This window comes from Dama dama, chromosome 31 (assembly GCF_033118175.1).
Source record: "Dama dama isolate Ldn47 chromosome 31, ASM3311817v1, whole genome shotgun sequence".
NCBI lineage: Eukaryota > Metazoa > Chordata > Mammalia > Artiodactyla > Cervidae > Dama > Dama dama.
This window is the reverse complement of record NC_083711.1, coordinates 8,146,957-8,171,473: the sequence shown is the minus strand read 5'-3', so window position 1 is coordinate 8,171,473 and position 24,517 is coordinate 8,146,957. Positions and strand designations below refer to the sequence as shown.

Sequence of the window (24,517 nt, the reverse complement as noted above, 5' to 3'; positions counted from 1 at the left end):
TGTAGAAGCTCAGTACTGTGCCCTTCTTCTTATCGTTGTTGGTTAGGAGTTGCCATAGAAGTTAGGAGGGTGAGATGCACAGTCCTGGCTCCCACGGCCCTGAGCACTAAGACCGCAGTGAACTCCCGAACACTTTGCAGTCCCTCTGGCCCCTTCTCGACTTCCAGGACATATGTTGTTTGGGTCCATTGACCCATTATCATATAAATAGCCTTCTCTCTTCAGAACTCTCTTAATCCAATCAATTTCAAGTTAGCCACAGGAGTGAAGCAGTGAAGCACAGATAGCTCAGACCATCATTTAAACCTGGCTTCCCTGGACATAGGCCTCCTGGTGGCTCAGAGGCTAAAGCGTCTGCCTGCAATGCGGGAGACCTGGGTTTGATCCCTGGGTCGGGAAGATCCCTGGAGAAGGAAATGGCAACCCACTCCAGTATTCTTGCCTGGAGAATCCCATGGACGGAGGAGCCTGGTGGGCTACATACAGTCCACGGGGTCGCAAAGAGTCGGACTGAGCGACTTCACTTTCACTTTCCTGAACATAATGGGATTATTTTCCTGTGGCAGTTGATTTGCCATCTTCATTGTGTTTCGTTTGATCTGAAATTGAGCCTCCGTGGCCCTTGGCCACAACAGCTTCCCTCGGGTGGCAGCACTGGTCCTGGAAATGGATTCAGGGTTGAGGCCAGGCCAGCCTGGATGGACCATGCATCAAGCGAGACATCCACCCAGGGATCATGTTGGAATTATTTTTTTTTAAAGAAGGATTCTATATATTTCCACATGAAAATATTGTCTTTTATACTGGCTTGTTTGGCAAAAAAAAAATTTTTTTTTTTTTTTTTTTAGTCTTTCTAAGAGCCAGCCAATAACCATCATGCCAAAAGAAAAATGCCCCAGGGACACCTCTCTAGCACCAGACTCATTTCTTCTTCTGTTCCTGTTTCCCACATAGATGCTTAGTGGCCCTGGGTTTGTGCCCTCACACACATCCCATTTCTGTGCCTAGAAGTGTGCTGTGCTCCCATCAGAGAGCGCGGAGGTGGGGTGCTCACTTGCTGCATTTCCGTGCAGAGCGCTGAGGGTCCGCAAGAAGATGTCTGGAGAGAAGATGCCCGTGAAGATGATCGGGGACATCCTGACGGCCCAGCTGCCACACATGCAGCCCTACATCCGCTTCTGCAGCTGCCAGCTCAACGGGGCCGCCTTGATCCAGCAGAAGACCGATGAGGCCCCGGACTTCAAGGAGTTTGTCAAAGTGAGGAGCCCCAGCTCAGCCGAGTCCCTGCCCTCCAAGGGGCCATCTGCAGGCAGCTGGTGTGCGATTGCACGTGCATGGAGGGTCTCAGCTGCACAGGAGGGGGCCTGGCCCTCACCGGCGGGTGTGACTGGGGCCGTGGGACTGGGCTTGGTGGGGAGGGACCAGCGCTGTGCTGGAAGCTCCAATCTGCAGTCCAGGTGCACATGGTGATCTTGCAACGCCGGTTTAAAATCCTCGTCTCATTTTCAGCCTAGGAGGACTGGCAGATCTCAGGTCTCCTATTCTGCTTAGTCTGAGTGCCCTCACTTTTCTGCTGCTCTCTGCCCTTTGCTGACAAAGGGAATCCCAACGGACCCTTTAATTCTCTGCCTTAGTTGGTTCTTTTTGGTGAGCTCAAGCCCTAGGACGTCAGCGGGGGTGAGTGTGAGATGACAGGACCTCTGCTCTGCTTTGTAGGATAACCAGGGTCTGGAGAGTCGTGTACCACCAAGGGACATTGTGGGGAAGGGCCCCGAGCTGCTGGAGGCCTCAGGCTTTGGACCTGCTGCCCTGGGACCCGGCCTTGGCGGGGATGGTCCCTGCTGGCCAGGCCAGCCCACCCCATCAGCGCCCACCTCTCCCAGGGGGGAGACGAGAGACTAAAATGACTTGTGCTAAGTGGGCACATTTTGATGAGTGGGCAGCAGAGTCATTGTACCAATGACAAGCTTATCTTTGTGCCTCCTGGATTTGGGGTGGGGGACAGGGCTTTCCCACCTTCCCAATAACCGTGTTTGTGGCATCATCACTGAGAGGTGAACGTGCCGCCTCTTCTGGGCTACAGCATCACATGTTCTCATTCATTCTTTCTCCCCTTGTTTCTGACATTAAATGCTTGGATTTGCTATCCAATGAATGGAACGTCTGAAGTCATTCTAAAGGAGAAACACGGCCAAGAAGTAGGCCTAGGGTGGGCTGGAGACTGGAGGTAGTGCTGGACTGCTGGGTACCATGGGCCACCTGGGGGTCCACCTGAGGGCCAAGGGTCTCCCCTGGGTTCAGGCAGAATGAGTCCATCACTGCACGCACTTGAACTTCAGGGAAGCGCTGACCTCAGCCCGGGGAGGGGCCTTATTCCCCCTCCCTTACTCGTGCCTCGCCTCATCACCTCTCCCGGCCTCAACTCTGCAGGACTTTGTCCTGCCTTTGGCAGCTGCAAAGAGTTCTGGAATAAGGGTGTCCACGGCTGGAGCAGGTCCAGGCGCTGACAGGCCCTAGGGCTTGGGGCCCAGGTCATGGTGTTAAACCCGTTCCTAAGGCATTAAGCCTGACCAGAGAGCTGTCACCATATAACCCCTGTGACTTGTAGAACAAGGAATCACCTTTTTGGTGCGGAAGGATGCTTGTCCTCCAGTCCATTTGGCAAAAGTGGAAAGAAAGAGGCGAGGGAGTCCAGAGTGGAGACAGCCGGAGTCCTGAGGGCCTGAGTGTTGCGACTCAGCTTCGCCATCCGCACCCTGCCTGGGGCTTCCACCAGCGCAGTGAGCTTTGGGACTTGCAGTATCTCTGGCAATCAAAGGAATTATTTTTCTGACCCTAGAGTTTTGCGATTCTCCTTGTTCCTAGGAATGCTGTAGAGTTTTGGCAGGTATCCAGAGGGGATATTCTCTGTAAAGCTAGAATCTCATCTCTGGAGGTTAGGAGCTGAGTATCCCCTGGAAGGTCTGTGGGACCTGGGAGCAGGGGTTAGCCCTGCCGCTGAGTCACACCCGCTGTCAGCTCCCACTCTCCATCTGGAACATGACTCCCCCTGGCCCGGGGCAACCAGCCTGGTCCTTCCAGCTCCAGGCTCCCCAGTTGTTGTCCAGATAAATGAGACAATGTGATGGGTGGGGAGTCGTGAATAACATTGATGTGAGGTCACTAACCAGATTTTGCAGATATTTAAAGTACATTAAAAAATCTCTTATTTTTCAGAGACTGGCCATGGACCCACGCTGTAAGGGAATGCCCCTGTCTAGTTTTATACTGAAGCCCATGCAACGAGTAACGAGATACCCACTGATCATTAAAAATGTAAGTAACTGCCTTGCCTTTTCAAGCAGAAGAATGCTATCTCAGCAGGTCTGGGATCTGGGGTCACGGGCAGGTTCCCCAGCCAACACACCTGGTATCTGTTGTGTAGAAACTACACCAACAGGCTGTAGGAGGTGTCTGCATGGTAACTCCGAAAGAAAAGCTGAATTACTGTGAAAGTGTTAGTTTCTCAGTTGTGTCTGACTCTTTGCGACCCCTGTGGACTGTGGCCCAGCGGGCTCCTCTGTCCATGAGATTCTCCAGGCAAGAATACTGGAGCGGGTAGCCAGTCCCTTCTCCAGGGGATCTTCCCAACCCAGGGATTGAAGCTGGGTCTCCTGTGTTGCAGGCAGAGTGTTTACAGTCTGAGCCAGCAGGGAAGCCCCAGGAAGGTTTACTGTGAACAGAGCCAATAATACACACCTCCGCTGTGCAAACACGTGGCGTTCCCCCCCTTGTAAGTCAGTACGTGAGAGCTCAGTTCTTTTCCTAATGGAGGCAGAGTCTTGATGCCTTGGTTTTCCTAATAAAAAAGAGAGAAAAGTGAAAAAGTAAAGTTGCTCAGTCGTGTCCTACTCTTTGGGACCCCATGGGCTGTGTAGCCTATCCGGCTCCTCCATCCATGGACTTTTCCAGGCGATAATACTGGAGTGGGTTGCCATTTCCTTCTCCAGAGGATCTTCCCAACCCTGGTATCGAACCCAGGTCTCCCGCATAACAGGCAAATGCTTTACCATCTGAACCAGCAGGAACGCTCTCAGAAAGAGAGAAAGGAATACAGTTTCCACCACCTGTCCTCAGAAAGCCATTGTGAGATACTCTGTGTTGATATTAGATGATTGTTGTTCTCCTGTCCTTTCAAGAAAGCCAATGCCAAATGAAAAGAAGAAATTGGGGCTTCAGTGTGCCCACCCTTAAAGTGAGAGAACAGACCTAGATGTCCTCCGAGCCTGTGGTTCTGTAAGTGCAGGAGGATGGCTTTTAGATCTGGTCCTTTCAGTGGAGAGTTTAGACACCCACATCTGTACGCTGGTGTGCTCACTGCTTCCGGGGTGTTGTTGCCTCTTAAGTCTCTCAGTGGCAGAGTTGGGAAACATATATGCATGTATACATCCATAGACACAGTTACATACACATAAGTGTACAAACATATATTTAAGATCATATATGTATATGTTAGAAGCCATGAGTTCACACCAATAGTCCCTGTTCTAGTCTGATATCACAGAATGTATTCTCGCCTTCCCCCTTTCTGTGTATATAACTCCCTTCTCCATGAGAAGCCCTGCTCTCATTATCCTCGGTATATTTACTTACTTGCTGAATCCCCTTATACGTCACAAGTGTCTGTCTCATGTAAGCATCTCCTCAGTCCAACCCCAGTTCCACCCCACAGAATACACTGTGGTCACATTGGCTGAGTTAAATAATTAGTTTTGAAAGACGCTTTCAATCTACCGTTTCCTTTTCTCCAACATACGGTTACTGTTAAACTAACTCAAAACTTTGTTTACTTCCCACATATTTAGTTGCAAATTGATGTTGGAAACAAGTTTTTAAAATAAGCATTCTAGATCTAGTCAATGGGAAGAAAAACAAAAACAAGAGGAGAACTGAGAGTCATACATATTAAAAAGGAAAAAACAAATTATCATTCTTTGCAGAAACATGATTTCTACCCCCTTGAGAACCCAAAAGAATGAATGGAAAACTAGCAAAACTAAGAACAGAATTTTAAAAGGTGGCAGTTATAAGATACAGATGGAAAGCTGTAAAAGCACCAAGACAAAATATTCTTTATATTCTTTATAATATTCTCTATAATATTCTTTATAATACTAAGATGGAGAAATTCTTAGCGTGGCACCAAAGACAGAGCTTTAAAGGATTTAGAGTTGCACCAACTTGAAAAAAAATACTTTCTTCTGGGAACAACTAGATGTTCATTAAGGAGAGTAGTTAAAGTGGTGAATCTGTACTATGAAAGAGACTTTTATGTATTAGTTGGAATGATATCTAGAAAATGCTATTAAGTAAGACAAACAAACAGACAAAACCCCTCGCAAGCCATCCTACAGTAGGGTCTGTTTTGGAAAAACTCTGGGTGGGTATTAAATGTATGTGGAGCATCTAAAGGGATCTAAAGGGATGCCCTTTGCCCTGCGCATGTTTACCTCTGAGGCAGGAGAGCAAAAGGGAGACAGCACAGTTGTTCTCAACATTCTGTATTATTTGAATCTTGTGTATCAAGAACATTATTATTTGCATAAACATTTTTCTTAAAAAATTCCGTGTAACAAAATATAATGAACAGTGAAAGACCAATGACAGATATAAACTGAATAAACATTTTAACTGTATACAAGTAGATACTGAAATATATATAGATTGTGTATATATGTTTGTATCTAAAGCACTCTTACAACTCAAAAAGAAAAAGACAAATACCCTAATAGAAAAATTGGTTTAAAAAAAAGATAAAAAAGAAAAATAGGTAAAATCTTTAACTAGATGTTTCTGAGAGGACTGTGGAATAGTAGTAAAGAATGTGTTGTTAGGAACCAGGCTGCTTGGGTTTGACTCTCCCATACCACTGCTGTGTGTCCTTGGGCAACTTCGTTTACCTCTCTGGTCCTCGGTTTCTTTTTTTTTTTTTTTTTTTTTTACATTTATTTTTATTTATTTGGCTGCATAGAGTCTTAGTTGTGGCATGTGGGATCTAGTTCCCCAACCAGGGATCGAACCCAGCCCCCCTGTATCAGGAGCACAGAGTCTTAGCCACTGGACCACCAGGGAATTCCCCTCGGTTTCTTTATCTGTAAAATAGAGACGTACCTACTGCATGGTGTTCTGAGAAGTTAAGTGAGTGAATGAATATATGTCTGTCTGGCTCGTACTAAGCTATACATAGATGTTAGCTTTATCATTTAATGTACTTATGCACTAAGTGTACACAAAATTCAAATTCTCTAATAATGAAAGAAATGCATAACTAAACAAGAAAATACATTGCTTTTGGCTTGCCAGGTAGGCATTTATTGAAAGGATTATGAGTCCACAGTGTTGGCAGGTTTGCTCATGGAAGGTAGACTGGTTCAGCCTTCAGAGGGTGATGTAGACATCAAACTCCATGTTCTCTGTGGCTCAGCATTTCCATCTCTAGGAATTTATTCTAAAGAATTAATCAGAGAAATACTGAAAAATATGAAGTTTTATGCATTGTGGCTCATCCTTACAATGACATATTATAGAATCCTTAAAAATGATAAATATACTTCAATAAAAAATTTTTTAAAATTTTACTTTACAACATTGTATTGGTCATGTGAGGTGATCATCATATGATGATCTATAATTCATATATATTAAATAACATGCTATAATTGCCATGAAGTGGGGAAAAAGCAAGTACAAAATGGTAGTGTAGTATGGCAGTGTGATCCAATTTTTATTCTTGAAAAATTATATATATTTTTATCTAGGCAGAATGTATTAACAAACAGGATGTGTATGTGTGCTTAGTCACTCAGTCACATCCAGATTTCTGTGTCCTCATGGACTATGGCCTGCTAGGCTCCTCTGTCCGTGGGATTCTCCAGGCAAGAATACTGGAGTGGGTGGCCATGCCCTTCTCCAGGAGATCTTCCCGACTCAGGGGCTGAACGTGTTTTTTGTGTCTCCTGCATTGGCAGGAGGATTCATCACCACTAGCGCCACCTGGGAAGTCAGTGAATAGGAAAGACAGAGATTATTATCCAATGGCACAATTAAAGGTGTTTTTTAGGTTCTTTATAACTTTCTAAATTTTCTAAATTTCATACATTATACAATAGTAATTTTACAATGAGAAAAAGCAATATATCTGTTTTCATTTTTGAAAAAAAAATAAATTCACACAATCTGCTACGTGGGATTCCCATCTAGAGCAGTGGTCCTCAGACTCGGTTGCACTTTAGAATTACCTGGGAAGCTCTAGAAAATTCCAATGCCTGAGTCCCACCCCTGGGGATTCTGATATGGTCAGAGTTGAGGTCAGGACTTTTCAAAGGGATTTGAATGTACAGCCAGGATCCACCCAGAGCTAGAGCCGTGGTTTGGAAATGATTGTGAAAGTCACTCAGTCGTGTCTGACTCTTTGCAACCCCATGGTCTATACAGTCCATGGAATTCTCTAGGCCAGAATACTGGAGTTGGTAGCCATTCCCTTCTCCGGGGGATCTTGTCCGACTCTGTGACCCCGTGGACTGTAGCCTGCCAGGCTCCTCTGTCCATGGGGATTCTCCAGGCAAGAATACTGGAGTGGGTTGGCCATTTCCTCCTCAGATGATCTTTCCAACCCGGGGATCGGACCTGCATCTCTTATGTCTCCTGCCTTGCAGGCAGAGTCTTTATCATCTGAACTATCAGGGAAGCCCGTATGTGGGTAAGGCATGAGCAAGTGCACGCTCAACATACTCCTAGTACATTGCAAAGCGGCTTAGGATGTGTCTTCGTTCTTAGTGTCTTTCCCCATGAGGACTGTTTTCAGTGTCCTCAGATTCCTTTGCGGATCCGACGGGAGCATCATCAAAGGGCCAGTACTCTGCAAAGTGCTTTACTTGTATCCAGCCATGCAGTCCTCCCAACAACCTTATAAAGGAGGTTCTGTGTGCTGTGTTTATTCAGTTGTGTCTGACTCTTTGGGACCCTGTGGACTGTAGCCTGCCAGGCTCCTCTGTCCATGGGATTCTCCAGACAAAAATACTGAAGTGGGTGGCCATGCCCTCCTCGAGGGGATCTTCCCAACCCAGGGATCGAACCCAGGTCTCCCACATTGCAGGCAGATTCTTGACCATCTGAGCCACCAGGGAAGCCCAAGAATACTGGAGTGGGTAGATTATCCCTTCTCCAGTGGATCTTCCTGACTTAGGAATTGAACCAGGGTCTCCTGCATTGCAGGCAGATTCTTTACCCCCTGAGCCTCAAGGAAGCCCAAAGCAGGTGCTATTCATATCCCTATTTCTCACAAGAAGAAAATGAGGCTCAGAACATTTATGTGACTGACCCATGTCATGGCTGGTCAGTGGTAGGGCAGGGATTTTAATCCAGAAGGTCTTGCTCTAGAACTGAACTCTTAATTGCTCGGCCTGGAATGATTCATTCAGAAAAATGCACCTTTGCTCTGACGCATCCATTAGCATGAAGTTCCATGGGTACATAGATGCCTGCAGCTGTGCATGGACTCAGGGAAGAACCACTCTCCCTGGAGGAGTCCATATGGGGTGTGATGCTGCCCCTGCTGCAGCCGCTGCCCTCCTCACACCCCAAGTATAGATAATCTGGCAGTCCCTGCCCTCATTGCTGTCCTATGCCAACAAAGAGTGGCCGTCTCTCTCCATGTCGTTGCCAAGGAGGCTGCTCAGAGCTGCAGCTGCAAACACATGGGCACTGTCTAGGAAAGGTCTGTGTGGAACCCTGTCTCTGCTGGGGCAAGTCTTCCAGAACAGTGAACCCCGGGCCCACTCATTGCCTAAGGCTACTGTCTTCTGTTCTTCTATGTAGATCCTGGAAAACACTCCGGAAAACCACCCGGACCACAGCCACCTGAAGCATGCCCTGGAGAAGGCAGAGGAGCTGTGCTCCCAGGTGAATGAAGGAGTGCGGGAGAAGGAGAACTCGGACCGACTGGAGTGGATCCAGGGCCACGTGCAGTGTGAAGGCCTGTCGGAGGTAACGCCTTAGGTGGGACCTGGGCCGCCTCTCTGAGTCTCAGCAGCCAGCCAGAAGGAGGACAAGAGAAATCATGAGTCGTCCTCTTCTGCGACCTCCAGTTTGCTAATCTCTCTCCAGCTGCATCTAATCTGTTGTTTAAACCATCTACCGAGTTTTTAATTTCAATTACTTTGTTTTTTATTCTCAATTATTTTCATTTACCTTTCCAGCAGTTCTAGTTATTTCTCTAACCTACTGGTTTTTCTTGTCTTGTTCCTTTCACAAATGGCCATTTTTAAACTTGTGTGAGAGCTGCATTGTGGTTACAAATTCTCAGTAATCACCACCAACCTTGTGGTTGGTTCGTTACACCAAGTTCAAAAACAAGCAAATTTTCTTGCTATTCCCATCTGTACTGAGTTTACTTGTCATTCTTCCTCTGTGACCCAGCTCTCTGGGATCTCCTGTTATGTCCTTCACCTCATGCAGACACTAGATATATCTCCTTTCTCCTTCTCCCCTCAATAGCCTTTAAAATGGAAGCTCAGGGTCACCAGATTTAGAAAAAACTCTCGAAGCTAAAGGTGCTTGTTTATCTTCCAGGGTTCACATTTCCATGCCATTTTCTGCTTCTGCAAATTGTTTTTGCTTTTATTTTTACTTTTACCAGCTTGCTTGTGTTTTAAAAGTACAGTTCTATATTTTTTTATTCCATTTTAACATCTTTTGTTGGTTGAGTCAGTCTTTAGTCCACGATACTGCCGGAAGTACTCTCTTATGGTATTTGATTCTCTTCTTGACTCTAATCTTTCCCTTAGTCTCACCCACTCTGCTGTTCTCTCTCTTTGTCTCTGTATACCCACACCCCACCCCCCCACAAGTTCATGTACTTACACAATTCACTAGGATTTACCAAAATGCCCAGGCAGACCGTCTCCCTCACCCACACTCCCTGTGACTCTTTTCTTCTTACGAGCATCAGAGACATTCCCGACCTGAGGAGGTTGCCCCACTGTTGCCTCCCCGCCCTGCCTCCTGTCCCCCTTCAGCGTAGGTGTGGGATAAGCAAAGTTATGGAAGCAGCCATGTGGAAACCAAGGTGATGGATGTGGGTTCCCACTTTGGAACTGTGTTGATATGCAGTCCAGGGGTAGTCACTGGGTGGCTGGCTCAGTTACTCACTCATTTATTAAATAAGCATTTACTGAGTGCCTGGCCCATGTGCTTTGCTCAGTCCTAACCACTGAGGATATGAAAATCAGTGAGATGTGACCTACCCCATCTCAAGAAGCCTACAGTCCTGGATTACTTAGAGGTCCAATATTTACAAGGCTATGTGAGAAGTGATGAGGCAGATCCAGGTGCCAAGTGCTGTTGGACACTCAACGAGGAGGAAGGAACAGTCATGGAGGATTCAGGGACAGGTTGGAGAAGGTGACACTTGGCTGCATGTTCAAGGATGAAGATATCTCCCCAGGAAAGAATCCAGGGGAGGGCATTTCAGTGGAGGCCTCAGCCTGAGCTGGGCGTGGCTGAGGAATATAAGGGCACAGGTGACAGGCTTTAAGGCAAGTTGAAGGCAGGGCAGGGAAGGACTGTGTGTCATCCCCAGGAGCACTAAGTTGATCCTGAAGATGGTGGACTTGAATTGCTCCTGGATCTTCTGAGCTGAAGGGCCACTGTGCACTTTTTCTTTTTTGAAAAATGTTCTCTTATCTTTTTCTTTCTCTCTGTTTTTTTTTGGTTGCACCATGCAGAATGTAGGATCTTAGTTCCCCAACCAGGGAACCAATTCCGCCCCAGCAATGAAAGTGCAAAGTCCTAACCCTGGACTGCTAGGGAATTCCCCTCACTGTGTACTTTTAAAGGGGCCCTTCCCTGAGTCTCGTGGCAGTCACAGGACTCAATGAGGCCTGAGTCTTCATCATAAAACATTAAGAATAGGAGCTTCCCTGGAAGGCCCGTGGTTAGGACTCCATAATTCCACTGCAGGGGTCACTGGTTTAGGGGGACTAACATTCTTACCTGCCTTGAGGCACAGCCAACGCCCCCCACAAAACCTTAAGAATAAAGTAAACTCTTGTCACTTGCTCTCTGCGGTGTATATACCCTCTTTGAAATAGACTGTTGTCCTTCCTAAGTGACCAGTCCTTCCTGACTATTGCATACCAGCTTTCTGTAGGGTCTGTTTTGCCTGTATGGTCAGGGTTCGTGGTCGTGGGAACGAGGCATATTGGCTTCCATTTCCTGGCCCAGATCTAAGCATACACCAGTGATTAAGTTTCACATAAATGCTGTCTTTGGCATTCTTGTCTTAAGATCAAGAACTATAAAGACGGTTTCCAATTCACATATGTTCAGTGTCAGCCTGAATAACTGGAGGCTGTGACCTTTGAGTAAGAATAAACCACACCACCTCTTTGTCATCCAAGTGACTCATTGGGTTCATTGCCCCAAGTGGCTTGAACTCCCTCTTGGCAAATAAAAAGGACTAGATTGACCTCCAGGTTCTTGTTCAGAGGAATGCCCTTGGAAGGCTCCCTCTGTGGTGTCATCTTCAGTTGTTTGGGCTCCCTCAGAGCCTCGGTGGGAGGCTGTTGGCACTCAGCCCTCCTGGTACCTGGGAGTGGACTGGAATGGCCGCTCTCCTTTGAGGCCTGCAGGTCTCTGGTCATAGAGGCACTGTTGATTATTTCTTCCACACTAGAGGCAGACAGGTAGCCAGGAACATCTCTTGGGGGACGTGTGTTGTGAACTCTTCCTTAATACTCTCTTCAGGAGATGTGTAATGTATAAGGATCATAACTGTGGAGAGCCTCAGCCTTGGGGCCCAGGTGTGAGCAGGTAGAAGCCCTGAAGGTCTGACTCCTGCCTCGACCATTCTGCTTCTGAGGCACAGCTGTGGCCTTCCCCTCCCTCAGTCTCTCCTCTGCTAGCCAAAAGGGGGGCCTTAGTGAGGTCATATCTCCTACAGTCTCCCTCTGCCCCTTTAGAACCTGCTCACAGGAAATGATAGAACCTGGAGGGATGATAGAGCTTGAGATGATAGAACCTGGGGGGATGATAGAACATGAGATGATAGAACCGTGTGTGTGTGTGTGTGTGTGTGTGTGTGTGTGTGTGTGTGTGTGAAAGAAGATGAGATGATAGAGCCCAGAGGGATGGTAGAGCATAAGATGATAGCGCCCAGGGTGTGACAGCATGAGATGACAGAGCCCAGGGGTGAACAATAGAGCTGCATCTCAGGTTTGGGAAGTGGCAGGAAGAGAGCCGCCCCTTCGCGTCTTCAGGAGCAGTGATCTGGGCGAGATCTACTGTGTACCAGCACAGTTTCTGTTCTGCGTGGCTCTGAGGCATCCGTCACCACCACCGGGTTTGGCAGCCCCCATGAGGTAGGGGCCGGGACTCTCGCTGTGCCCTGGAAAGCGGCATTTGTCCTGTGGAACCGCAGAGAGGCTCCGCTGTTCCCAGCAGCAGACACGCCGCCGTTTCGGCCTGGGCGGCGCTGTCGTTGGGGCCGGTTCGTGCCGCCTCCGGCGGACCAGCCTGCACACAGCACGCACTCATCAAGGACGGAGGGTTTTCTTCCTGCTGCCCTGTTTCCCCAATAAATAAAAGGGAGAAATGTCATCCTGAGACACTAGACCTCAAGGAAGGGCATTAGGAATCACACCCAGGGTTCATCCTGACACATGCAGTCTCCCGAACCACACCTTTAACTTCTTGGCTCCCAAAGCCCCTGCCTGAAGTCTTCAAAGCTGTCCTCTATCTGAGCCTAAGAAACAGGCCTCAGATTCTGATGGAGACCACAGCTTCCAGATGCGGAAACACAAACGAACAGAAAAACAACCACAACAAAAACACGACCTCACTCCATTGTGTCTTCTTTGGTTTTTTTCCTTCCTCAGCAACTTGTGTTCAATTCCGTGACCAACTGCTTGGGGCCACGCAAGTTTCTGCACAGCGGGAAGCTCTACAAGGCCAAGAGCAACAAGGAGCTGTATGGCTTCCTCTTCAACGACTTCCTGCTGCTGACCCAAATCATCAAGCCCCTGGGCTCCTCTGGCACCGACAAAGTCTTCAGCCCCAAATCAAACCTGCAGTATAAAATGTACAAAACAGTAAGTCCGACTCTAGACTGCAACATCAGGGTTGACGTTGGGGGGAGGAGAACATGTCTAAAGGGAGTCAGCGTTTGAGCAGGGTTTGAGGTCTGTGGCACAGAGGAGAACCAGGATTTACAGGGACCACAAGCACGGGTCCAGCAGTATCAGCAAAGTGGCGTGCGTGATGAGTTGGTCAGTTGTATTTGACTCTGAGATCTAATGAACTGTAGCCCGCCAGGCTTCTCTGTCCATGAGATTTCCCAGAAAAGAATGCTGGAGTGGGTTGCCATTTCCTTCTCCAGGGGATCTTCCGGACCCAGGGATGGAACCTGTGTCTCCTGCTTGGCAGGTGGATTCTTTACCACTGAGCCACCATGGAAACCCATCAGAAAAAGAACAATACTGAGTTCAATTGACAAACGTTTATTAGCTGCCAAGTGGCTGCTGTGGGTCCCCTTGGACGTGACTAAGGCATGTCCTGTCTTGATGGGGTTCACAGTCCAGTGTACCGATGAGGCAGGCGTGGGAAAGCTCTAGACTAGAACTTCAGCATCCACTTCCCAAACAGTCCCAGGTCCCCCTCCAAACTTCTCAGGATGGCTTGGAACATGTGTGCCCTCATCTTCTCCAACAAACGCCGATATAAATCGCCCGTGTGTAGACAGTGCTCGTGAGCTGCGCGTCTGGTCTGCTTCTGTGTGTGCGGCCGTGTCTGTGTCTTTTCACGTCATAGGGTATTGTTTTTCTAAATTTATCTCTGTGGGGGTGTTTTCACAGAAGAATTTTCTCTGAAGCAGCAGTTAGCCTTCTTTTGGGAAAAAGAACAATGTGCTTATGTAGATTGTCACTAGCAGCTTTGTGTGAACAACTTGGAGGGAGTTGCTTGGAGGTAGAGTTGATGGGACTTCCCTGGTGGCTCAGATGGTAAAGAATCTGCCTGCAATGCAGGAGACCTGGATTCGATTCCTAGTTCAGGAAGATCCCCTGGAGAAGGGAATGGCTACCCACTCCCATATTCTTGCCTGGAGAATTCGATGGACAGAGGAGCCTGGCAGGCTATGGGGCTGACAGAGGATGAGATGGTTGGATGGCATCACTGACTCAATGGACATGAGTTTGAGTAAGCTCTGGGAGTTGGTGATGGACAGGGAAGCCTGGCATGTTGCAGTCCATGGGGTCGTAAAGAGTCAGACAGGACTGAGCGATTAACACTTTCTAAATACATAATACATCTAGAGTTGATGGAGACTGTTTGCTGACTAGGATATACTATGGAAAAAGCAAATACATCAGTTCTTATTCTGGAGGACTTTAGAAATACCTGCAATACCATCCGGTCTACTGATCACTCTAGTACTTCTCCAACTCATTTGAAAACTTATCTTTGCAGAAAACCCTGTATGCCGATGTTTGTAGCAGAGCACTCCTTAAGTGTGGGCCGCTGCCCATAGTGACTTCCTTCTAAAGACTTCAGTATGAAAAGTGGGGAAGTAAAAATAAAAATTCACAAGTAGAAACCTGGGAAATAATACCTTAGCCAGATGATGAGGGGAAAAAACTACCTGCAAAATGGAGGTGGGGGGAATCCATATTTACAATTTTCATTTATCTGAAAATTGATATTAACACTTATTCAGTTCAGTTCAGTCGCTCAGTCATGTCCAACTCTTTGTGACCCCATGGACTGCAGCACGCCAGGCCTCCCTGTCCATCACCAACTCCCAGAGTTCACCCAAACTCATGTCCATTGAGTCGGTGATGCCATCCAACATCTCACCCTCTGTCATCCTCTTCTCCTCCCGCCCTCAATCTTTCCCAGCATCAGGGTCTTTTCCAATGAGTCCCTTATCATTCCAAACAAAATCATTATTTCAGTATGGTTTACTGAAACCACTGCCACCCCCAAGACACAAACAGACACACCCCTTGCCTTTGGTTTAGTTTACTGGATCATGTGCAACTCAGCACACACACGTCCTCACAGACCCCCAGTCTGGTCTTGTAATGCCCATGCATTATTTTTCAGCCTATTTTCCTAAATGAGGTTCTAGTGAAGTTGCCCACTGACCCTTCTGGGGATGAACCCATCTTCCACATTTCCCATATCGACCGGGTCTACACCCTCCGAGCAGAGAGCATAAACGAAAGGTAAGACCTGCCTCCTCCCTGGCCCTAGGCAGCCGGGTTCCACCAGGTGTAGGGCGGATGTGGGACAGTTAATTAATCAGTGGGTGCCAACATCCCCTCTGGCTGGAGGTGGGGGTGGGGCATCAGGTGAAGTGGTCTTAGTTCATTTTTCCAGCGTCTTTCAAAAGTTCACTTTTCAAAAGGAAATACAATGAAATGAATCTGGCTTGAGAATTTTTTGAATAGCAATTTTCAGTATTTTTTGAGATAATGGAGGCTCTTCCGTTTCCCAAATTTTCTCAGGTGGCAGAAACTAATAGGAAAACTATTCAGGGGTTAGAGGACCTCCCAATCCTGACCCCCTCGTTGTCTGGCTCCCTTGGACAGACATCCTGGATCCTAGAAGCTGTGGGCATGTCTGCCTTAATCAGGGCTCTGCTCTGGAACCGATTGAAACAGATTATTTTTCTGAAGGGTGAACTTGACACAAGACCAACAACATTCCAAGAGCATTTGTGCCAAGCAAGAAACTGGCTAAAGTTATCATGCATATGGTTCTCAGAGAAATGGAAAAGAAAAAAATCACGCCAGGATGCTTTCTTTCCCAGTGTGTTTGCTCCTTCACAGAAAGTGGCTGCTTATCTGGGAAATTGTTTCTTTCTTTGGATGGTTTAGTGAGAGAGATCCTTCTAGCCTTCTTGGATTAGGCAAATTTGTGATGTTTCTCAGTAAGGAAAGAAGAGGAGCTGCTGTGAGCAAGACAGCAACAACGTTTATCATTGTAGATTTCCTTTCATGGGGACACAAACCCAGGTTTGTAGCAAATCAATAAAAACGTCACCCGTGCCTTTGTTTTGAATGGTAGAAATCATCCTTAGGGCCATGTGATGTAAAACCAGATTCTCTATGCTGAGCCTTTGTTGTAAAAATCAAACGAACAAAGCAGAGTCCTGGAAACTGAATTGGTACCAACCTGATGCCTGAGTTTTGTCTGGCAGCATTCTGTCTGTTTTTTTCCAAGGACTGCCTGGGTGCAGAAGATCAAAGCAGCTTCTGAACTCTACATAGAGACGGAGAAGAAGAAGCGGGAGAAGGCGTACCTGGGTAAGGCATTGCTGGGCAGCGGGGCCCTGGGAATCCGCAGAGTTGGGGGGCAGAGGGCCATCCGGTTGGGCCCAGAACCCTTAGAGCTGGAAGGTGGACCTGGGGGTAGCGGAGAGCCTGAGGGTGGAGGCAGATGGAAGAGGGAGGGCAGGGTATGGGTGAGGGGTGGAGGGCGGGTTCCAGGATGGAGGAAGCAAGAGTTTTAAGCGAGGAAGGGGAGACTTGTTTTTGAAGAGGGGCATAAAATAAATCAGTAGGCAAACTGGAAATACAGCGAACACTAAACAGGAGCATTTTGTTTTTCCTCCCATCACAGTCCGCTCCCAAAGAGCCACAGGCATCGGAAGGTTGATGGTGAACGTGGTTGAAGGCATTGAGCTGAAACCTTGTCGGTCACATGGTAAGGGCCCTAGAAACTCCCTCTAGCGTGTATGAGTGGTGGAAGCCTTTCTGCATCCCTTCCACTTGGCTTTACTTTATTTTCTAAAATTAATTTTTACTGGAGGATAGTTGCTTTAGGGGCTTCCCAGGTGGCTCAGCGGTAAAGAATCCACCAGCTAATGCAGGAGACACAGGAATTCGGGCTCAATCTCTGGGTTGGGAAGATCCCCTGGAGAAGGAAATGGTAACCCAGTATTTTTGCCTGGGAAGCGCATGGACAGAGGAGCCTGGAGGGCCGCAGTCCATGGGGTTGTAAAGAGCCGGACGTGACTGAGTGACATGATTGCTTTACAATGCCACTATGTTCGTTTCTCCTGTGTAGCAGAGTGAGCCGGTTCTGTGAATCCATTTATCCCCCTTCTTTGGATTTCCTTCCCGTTTAGGTTACTACAGAGCGTTGAGTCCTCCACCTGGCTTTAAAACAAACTGGCCCCTAATCCTAAATTTCCTTCCAGACTTGGTTATTCCCATCCACCGTTTCGCCTTCCAGAGAGATGTGAGTGGCTGCCTTTTCACAACACCCTCAGTCCCTCTGTATCTGTAGATTCCACACCTGCAGAACGAAAATAGTCAGAAACATTTTTGAAATTTCAAAACAGCAAAACTTGAATTTGCCACGCACCAGCAACTATTCACATACTGAATCTGCAGGTGTGAAATCTATAGATAGAGGGCTGATGTGTTGTCAGAGGGCAGCCACTCAGATCTCTCTGGAAGGCAAAACAGTGGATGGGAATAACCCAGTGTGGAAGGAAATTTAGGATTATAGGCCAGTTTATTTTAAAGCCAGGTGGACTGAACGCTCTGTGGTAAGCCAAGCGGGAAGGAAATGCACAGAGGGGATAAATGTGTGCACATGACTGATCCACTCTGCCATGCAGGAGAGGCCAGCAGCATTGTGAGCGTGATCAGGGTGCTCAGTCGCTCAGCCACGTCCGGCTCTCTGCAACCCCATGGACTGTGGCCCTCCAGGCTCCTCTGTCCATGGGCTTCCCAAGTGGTGCTAGTGGTAAAGAACCTGCCTGCCCATGCAGGAGACAGAAGAGTCATGGGTTCGCTCCCTGGGTCAGGAAGATCCCTGGAGATTAAGCCTGGCAGTCCACTCCAGTATTCTCCCCTGGAGAACCCCATGGACCGAGGAACCTGGTGGGCTACAGTCCACAGAGTCGGACAAGACTGAGCGACCTAGCATAGCCCTACATTGTATTAGGGATTATATATAACCTGGAGATGACTTGAAGTAGATGGAGGATATGGGCAGGTCTATGCTAGAACATTTTATGTAAGGGACTTGAGCCTCTGAGGATTTGTGTATCTGTGGGGTTGGGGACCCAATCCCTGTAGATACTGAGTGGTGATTGCAGATTTGACACAATCGAAGTTAAAGTGAGGAGACAGGGAAGATTTAATTTTGAAGCCCACTAGTGATAAAGTGTGATAAATATTTAAGTGTTAATATTATAGTTTAAGTAGGATGCTGGATTATGTGAGTTTTCCTCTGGATTCTCTATCTTATGCTGCGTGTTAAGCATGGGATTGGAGTGGGGTCGGAATGAGGGGAGTAGAGGGAAGAGGTGCCTCGGGGCTGTGACCCTGCCAGAGACGCCCAGAAGAGCCGGGCTCTGTCCCCTCCAGGAAAGAGTAACCCGTACTGCGAGGTGACCATGGGCTCCCAGTGCCACATCACCAAGACCATTCAGGACACCCTGAACCCCAAGTGGAACTCCAACTGCCAGTTCTTCATCAGAGACCTGGAGCAGGAGGTGCTGTGTATCACTGTGTTTGAGAGGGACCAGTTCTCGCCAGATGGTGAGTAGAGAGTGGCCCTGGGCTCCTGCCCCTTTCCCTGCCCCTTGGCTTTCATGGATAGGCGTTTTCTACTTGGGAACTTGGTGTGCAGAATTTCCTGGGCTTCCTGCCAGAGAGATGAGGTTGGCGTCCCCTGGGAAGAGGCCTTCACTGATGCCGGAGCATCTCAGAGGAGGTGGACAAAGTGTGCTTGATCTAGAGTGGCCCAGCTTCCCTAGGACAAAGATCATGTCCCATGCTTCCTTAAAGCAGGTAACTGCAGAGAGGGCTGTACCCCCAAAGCCTCAGCCTAATTCTTTGGTCCTTGGCTAAAAGCTTTGGTGAAAATGGATAAAACTAGCCAGTTTAGCAAGAAGAGCATTAGTTCACAAACAATGTGGCAGAATCAACCAATGACCGTCAGGTGACATTTCAGCTTAATCAAAGGAATGAAATTACGTTGGGTGCATCATTCCTTCAATCAACTTCCTGTTTCTGCTTGAAGCTGGAAAAAAAATGGGTCTGGCCAATGATTCCAAGACACTTGTCTCTATCTTCCTCAATCCAATAGAAATAAGAGAGTTTTTAAAAATTTAAATTTAAAGATTATGGCCTCAACTTGATTATCTTCAAAGGAGGATAACTGAAGGCTAGGAGTGAGGGTCCAGTGCAGACACAATCTGTGCAAAAAAGGCTCACACTGCTCCACATGGCTTTTGTCTTTTATAGTACTTTCATATGAATTATTTCATTGTGAGTTAGCTACTATTAATTACGGCCCAGAGATGGTCACATAGCTGGCTAAATGTTAGAGCATGACCAGAACACTCTACCAAGGGAAGATTTCATACAAAGATGGGCACAATAAAGGACAGAAATGGCATGGACCTAACAGAAGCAGAAGATATTAAGAAGAGGTGGCAAGAATACACAGAAGAACTATACAAAAAAGATCTTCATGACCCAGATAATCACAATGGTGTGATCACTCACCTAGAGCCAGACATCCTGGAATGTGAAGTCAAGTGGGCCTTAGGAAGCATCCCTACGAACAAAGCTAGTGGAGGAGATGGAATTCCAGTTGAGCTATTTCAAATCCTGGAAGATGATGCTGTGAAAGTGCTGCACTCAGTATGCCAGCAAATTTGGAAAACTCAGCAGTGGCCACAGGACTGGAAACGGTCAGTTTTCACTCCAATCCCAAAGAAAGGCAATGCCAAAGAATGTTCAAACTACTGCACAATTGCACTCATCTCACACACTAGCAAAGTAATGCTCAAAATTCTCCAAGCCAGGCTTCAACAATACATGAACCATGAACTTCCAGGTGTTCAAACTGGATTTAGAAAAAGCTGAGGAACCAGAGATCAAATTGTCAACATCCATTGGATCATCAAAAAAGCAAGAGAATTCCAGAAAAACATCTATTTCTGCTTTATTGACTACGCCAAAGCCTTTGACTGTGTCGATCACAACAAACTGTAGGAAATTCTTCAAGAGATGGGAATACCAGACCACCTGACCTGCCTCCTGAGAAATCTGTATGCAAGTCAGGAAGCAACAGTTAGAACTGGACATAGAACAATAGACTGGTTCCAAATAGGAAAAGGGGTACGTCAAGGCTGTATATTGTCACCCTGCTTATTTAACTTATATGCGGAGTACATCATGAGAAACCCTGGGCTGGATGAAGCACAAGCTGGAATCAAGATTACCAGGAGAAATGTCAATAACCTCAGATATGCAGATGACATGACCCTTAGGGCAGAAAGCGAAGAAGAACTAAAGAGCCTCTTGATGAAAGTGAAAGAGGGGAAAAAAAAAAAAAAAAAGAAAGAAAGAAAGTGAAAGAGGAGAGTGAAAAGTTGCCTTAAAACTCAACATTCAGAAAACTAAGATCATGGCATCTGGTCCCATCACTTCATGGCAAATAGATGGGGAAACAATGGAAACAGTGACAGACTTTATTTTTGGGCTCCAAAATCACTGCAGATGGTGATTGCAGCCATGAAATTAAAAGACGCTTACTCCTTGGAAGGAAAGTTATGACCAATCTAGATAGCATATTAAAAAGCAGAGACATTACTTTGCCCACAAATATCTGTGTAGTCAAAGTTATGGTTTTTCCAGTAGTCATGTATGGATGAGAGAGTGGGACTATAAAGAATGCTGTGTGCCGAAGAATTGATGCTTTTGGACTGTGGTGTTGGAGAAGACTCTTGAGAGTCCCTGGGAGTGCAAGGAGATCCAAACAGTCCATCCTAAAGGAAATCAGTCCTGAATATTCATTGGAAGGACTGATGTTGAAGCTGAATCTCCAATACTTTGGCCACGTGATGCGAAGAACTGACTCCTTGGAAAAGACCCTGATGCTGGGAAAGATTGAAGGCAGGAGGAGAAGGGGAAGACAGATGAGATGGCTGGATGGCATTACCGACTCAATGGACATGGGTTTGGGTAAACTCTGGGAGTTGGTGATGGACAGGGAGGCCTGGTGTGCTGCAGTCTACAGGGTCGCAAAGTGTTGGACACGACTGAGCAACTGAACTGAGCTGACTGAGAACAGTGTGACTCAAGCCTGGAGTCTGAACCACTGTGCTTCACTGGCCATTTTTATTCTGATAAATAAAGACTTGAGGTTGGATTTTTTAATTGAATAGTGAAATATCATGGCACAATGGCAGCGCCATTAGAGATTCAGTTGCAAATCCTAGTGTAGCTCTTATTTCAGAGATTATTCCTGAAATGCATAAGGGGCAACATGCACTTGGTATCGTCCACCAGAAAAAATTCCCAGGTTTTAAACCTTGGAAGAAAAGCTATTTCCTGTAGAAGAGTGGCTGGATCATAGTATATTGCCAATTGCTGAATTGCTGAATGAAGAAAAGGAAGGAATTAATGGTCTGGAAGCCCATTTGGTACCATCATTTTAATGCATAGCATTAAAAAATTTCAAACATTCTCATGTCTATTACTGACACTCTCTCTCTGTCTCTGTCTCTCTCTCTCTCTCTCTCTCTATATATATATATATATATATAATTTTTTTTGGCCCTGCCATGCAGCATGCAGGATCTTAGTTCCCAGACAAAAGATCAACCTGTTCCTTCTACAGTGGAAGCTCTGCACCCTAACCACGGGGCCACCCGGGAAGTCCCTGACACTCAATATTTGATGAAAAGTGGTGTTGAAGGACTTCCCTGGAGGTCCAGTGGTTAAGACTCTGGGCTTCAAATGCAGGGGGTGTGGATTTGATCCCTGGTTGGGGAACAGAGATCCCACAAGCTGCATGGTGTAGCCAAAATAAAAAGGTGGTATTGAGGTTGTCCTGGGAGCGTGGCTGGGAGTCTGCAGTGCCTGTGCTGTGGGAAATTTTTTTTTCCCACCGAAGAAATAAGTGAAGAGAGAGAAAAGAAACAGCTGACTTCCTTCTGGGAGATTTCTTTAAATTTCACATACATTGCAAATTGCGCAGCAGATATGATATCCAGTTTTGCATTGTCTCCCAGGAAGCTCCCGGCCCTTTAGGGGCCCCCTGGGTGCAAGGGAAAAATCTGTATTTTGAGTTTCTTCTAGATTCTTCTTCATCCCCAGCCCAGTACCTTTTTGTTTTCACTCCATTTAAAAATGATGCTGTCACTGTAGTCCCTGGATTCCAAGAAACTAGCTCCCTTCTGAAGAAGAGAGAGGGTAACACCTCGCTGGGACTCTCCCAATATGCCAGGTACCTGCCCTGACGAGAAGGAATCCTTTCTGAGGAGGGTGTGTGTGTCTGTCCTTTCAGATTTTTTGGGTCGGACGGAGATCCGCGTGGCCGACATCAAGAAGGACCAGGGCTCCAAGGGTCCAGTTACGAAGTGTCTCCTGCTGCACGAAGTCCCCACAGGAGAGATCGTGGTCCGCTTGGACCTGCAGTTGTTCGATGAACCATAGGGAGCCCGCCAGGGCACGCTTGGCAGAGCTCAGCCCGAGGCAGCGGATGCTGCCTGCCTGGAAACAGCATGGCTTTTCGAGGACCGGCGTTTGGTGTTCAGCCACAGGGCAGCAGGGCAGAGAAGATAGGCCCCTCCAAGCTTCTGGGACTGCTTCTTGACAATCCTTCCCCTAAATCATTTCCCATGTTAGGAAACAGGACTGTGTTTTCCTTTGTCCTCACTGCGGGGCTCATCGTGGCTTCTAGGATCTTTGAAGTCCCATCGCCCCCCAGCTACCTTTGGTGGGGTGTCCGTCCCATCCCTGGGCCTGAGGCTTGAGTCTGGTTACTGTAAAATAGGTTCATAAATGCAACGTCTATATTTTTGGAGAACTCTTGGGACCCTCCTGTTTCTTTCCTCCACCAGCCTCCAAGCAGGCCCTCCAGGATGCCTAGTCCTTGGTATGTTTAGAAATGATCACGCTGATCATGTCATTGCTTCAGAATCTCATTTCCCCACTGGGACCTCATTGGAAATGCTGCCCTGGGTCTGATCACTTGGGGAGATGGTCTTCCGATCAGATGGTCTTCCGATCAGATGCTGGTCTAATCCGTGGAAGATCAGATGCTGGTCTAATCCATGGAAGATTCCAGCAGGCATGTTGTTAGGGTTCTTCCAGTCTCCTCCAGGTTTTTTTCCTGGTAGCTGTCAATGAAAACTATTCTGGTTTCCAGCACCCCTGGAAGACGGTTAAGGGAGGTTGTCTACCCAGTCATACTCTGCAGGACTAGGTCACTGTAGCTTCCCTGAAAGGCTACTTGATGATGTTATTGGGTCCCCATCTCCAGCCCTGCTGGACATTCCTTTTCTGCTTGGAGGTCCTGTGTTTCAGGACAAGAGTGGTTGCTGGTGACCAGCTCTGAGCCTCTTCCTGCCTGCTTGTCATGGGCAAGTTCCGCACGTGTCTTTGGTACATTCCTCCCAAAGGTGTCCCCAAGGTGTGCAAAGGAAAACTGACAATCCGTGGAGGAAATCTATTACTGTGGTGGGGGAGAGACATTAGGAGCAGGCAAGCCCCTCGGTTCCAGGGAAGCAGACCCGAGACTCCTTCCCAAAGCCCGCCGTACACAGCCAACCTCTCAGTAACGGAAGGACACACGGCGTGTTGCCAGAATCAGGAGCGTATGACCACGTGCCAAGTTCGGTTTGAGTTCTTTTTTATTTTTTAAACTGTTAGTGGAGTATAGTTGGTTTATTGCGGTGTCAGTTTCTGCTGTATAGCAGTGTCAATCATCCGTGCATATTCACACGTCCCCTCTTCTCTGGATTTCCTTCCCATGTAGGTCACCGCAGAGCTCTGAATGGCGTTCCTTGTGGTGTACAGTAGGTTCTCATTAGGTACCCATGTATCCATGGTGGTGTATATATGTCAATCCCAGTCTCCCAGTACCCCCCTGCCGCCTCCTCCTCCCTGGGTATCCACCCATCTGTTCTCTATGTCTTTATCACATCAGATCATCGATACCACTTTTCTAGATGCCACATATATATGCTAATATATGATACCTGTTTTTCTCTCTCTGACTTACTTCACCGCATCTGACAGTCTCTGGGTTCATCCACATCTCTGCAAATGGCCACAGTTCTGTTCCTTTTTGTGGCTGAGTAATACCAGTTTGAGTTCTTTGAGTTTTTCTCCTTAAATGCCAGGAGATAGGCTGGTTGACTAGATAAGAACTTGATTTGCTCATGACAAGCGTGGATCATACTTTGTTTGCATGTTAATGCTCCCATAATCCCAGTTTGTCGTTTTACCATGAAATGTTCACTGCATGTTCTCTCAGTCCTGGAATCTAGCTTTCCTGGGTGAGACGGTGTTCTCCTCGATTGCAGGTCCTTAGAATTTAACTAGGATTGTAGAATGTGTTCTAAAGACAGCACTGGCACTTCCCGGTGGTTTCAGTGGTTAGGACTGTGCTTCCACTGCTGGGGCCGCAGGTTCCAGCCCGGGTTGGGAAACTAAGATCCTAC

General features: G+C 47.2%; 1 protein-coding gene across 8 annotated transcripts in view; it reads left to right on the top strand.

Moving 5' to 3' along the window:
- Positions 1-23,039, top strand: part of ITSN1 (intersectin 1) — a 241,170-nt gene extending 218,131 nt beyond the window's left edge. For 7 of the 8 annotated variants that reach the window (XM_061133932.1, XM_061133933.1, XM_061133929.1 and 4 more), the window contains 9 exons: positions 1,074-1,257; positions 3,217-3,315; positions 8,857-9,024; positions 12,915-13,127; positions 15,139-15,260; positions 16,261-16,343; positions 16,660-16,743; positions 18,420-18,593; positions 22,357-23,039. In XM_061133932.1, the coding sequence (XP_060989915.1) occupies positions 1,074-1,257; positions 3,217-3,315; positions 8,857-9,024; positions 12,915-13,127; positions 15,139-15,260; positions 16,261-16,343; positions 16,660-16,743; positions 18,420-18,593; positions 22,357-22,505 (1,276 nt within the window). In that variant the 3' untranslated portion in view covers positions 22,506-23,039. Of the gene's footprint in view, positions 1-1,073; positions 1,258-3,216; positions 3,316-8,856; positions 9,025-12,914; positions 13,128-15,138; positions 15,261-16,260; positions 16,344-16,659; positions 16,744-18,419; positions 18,594-22,356 lie in introns of those variants that run through there. The other variant, XM_061133934.1, reaches the window with a different exon arrangement.
- The last annotated feature ends 1,478 nt before the right edge of the window (positions 23,040-24,517 follow it).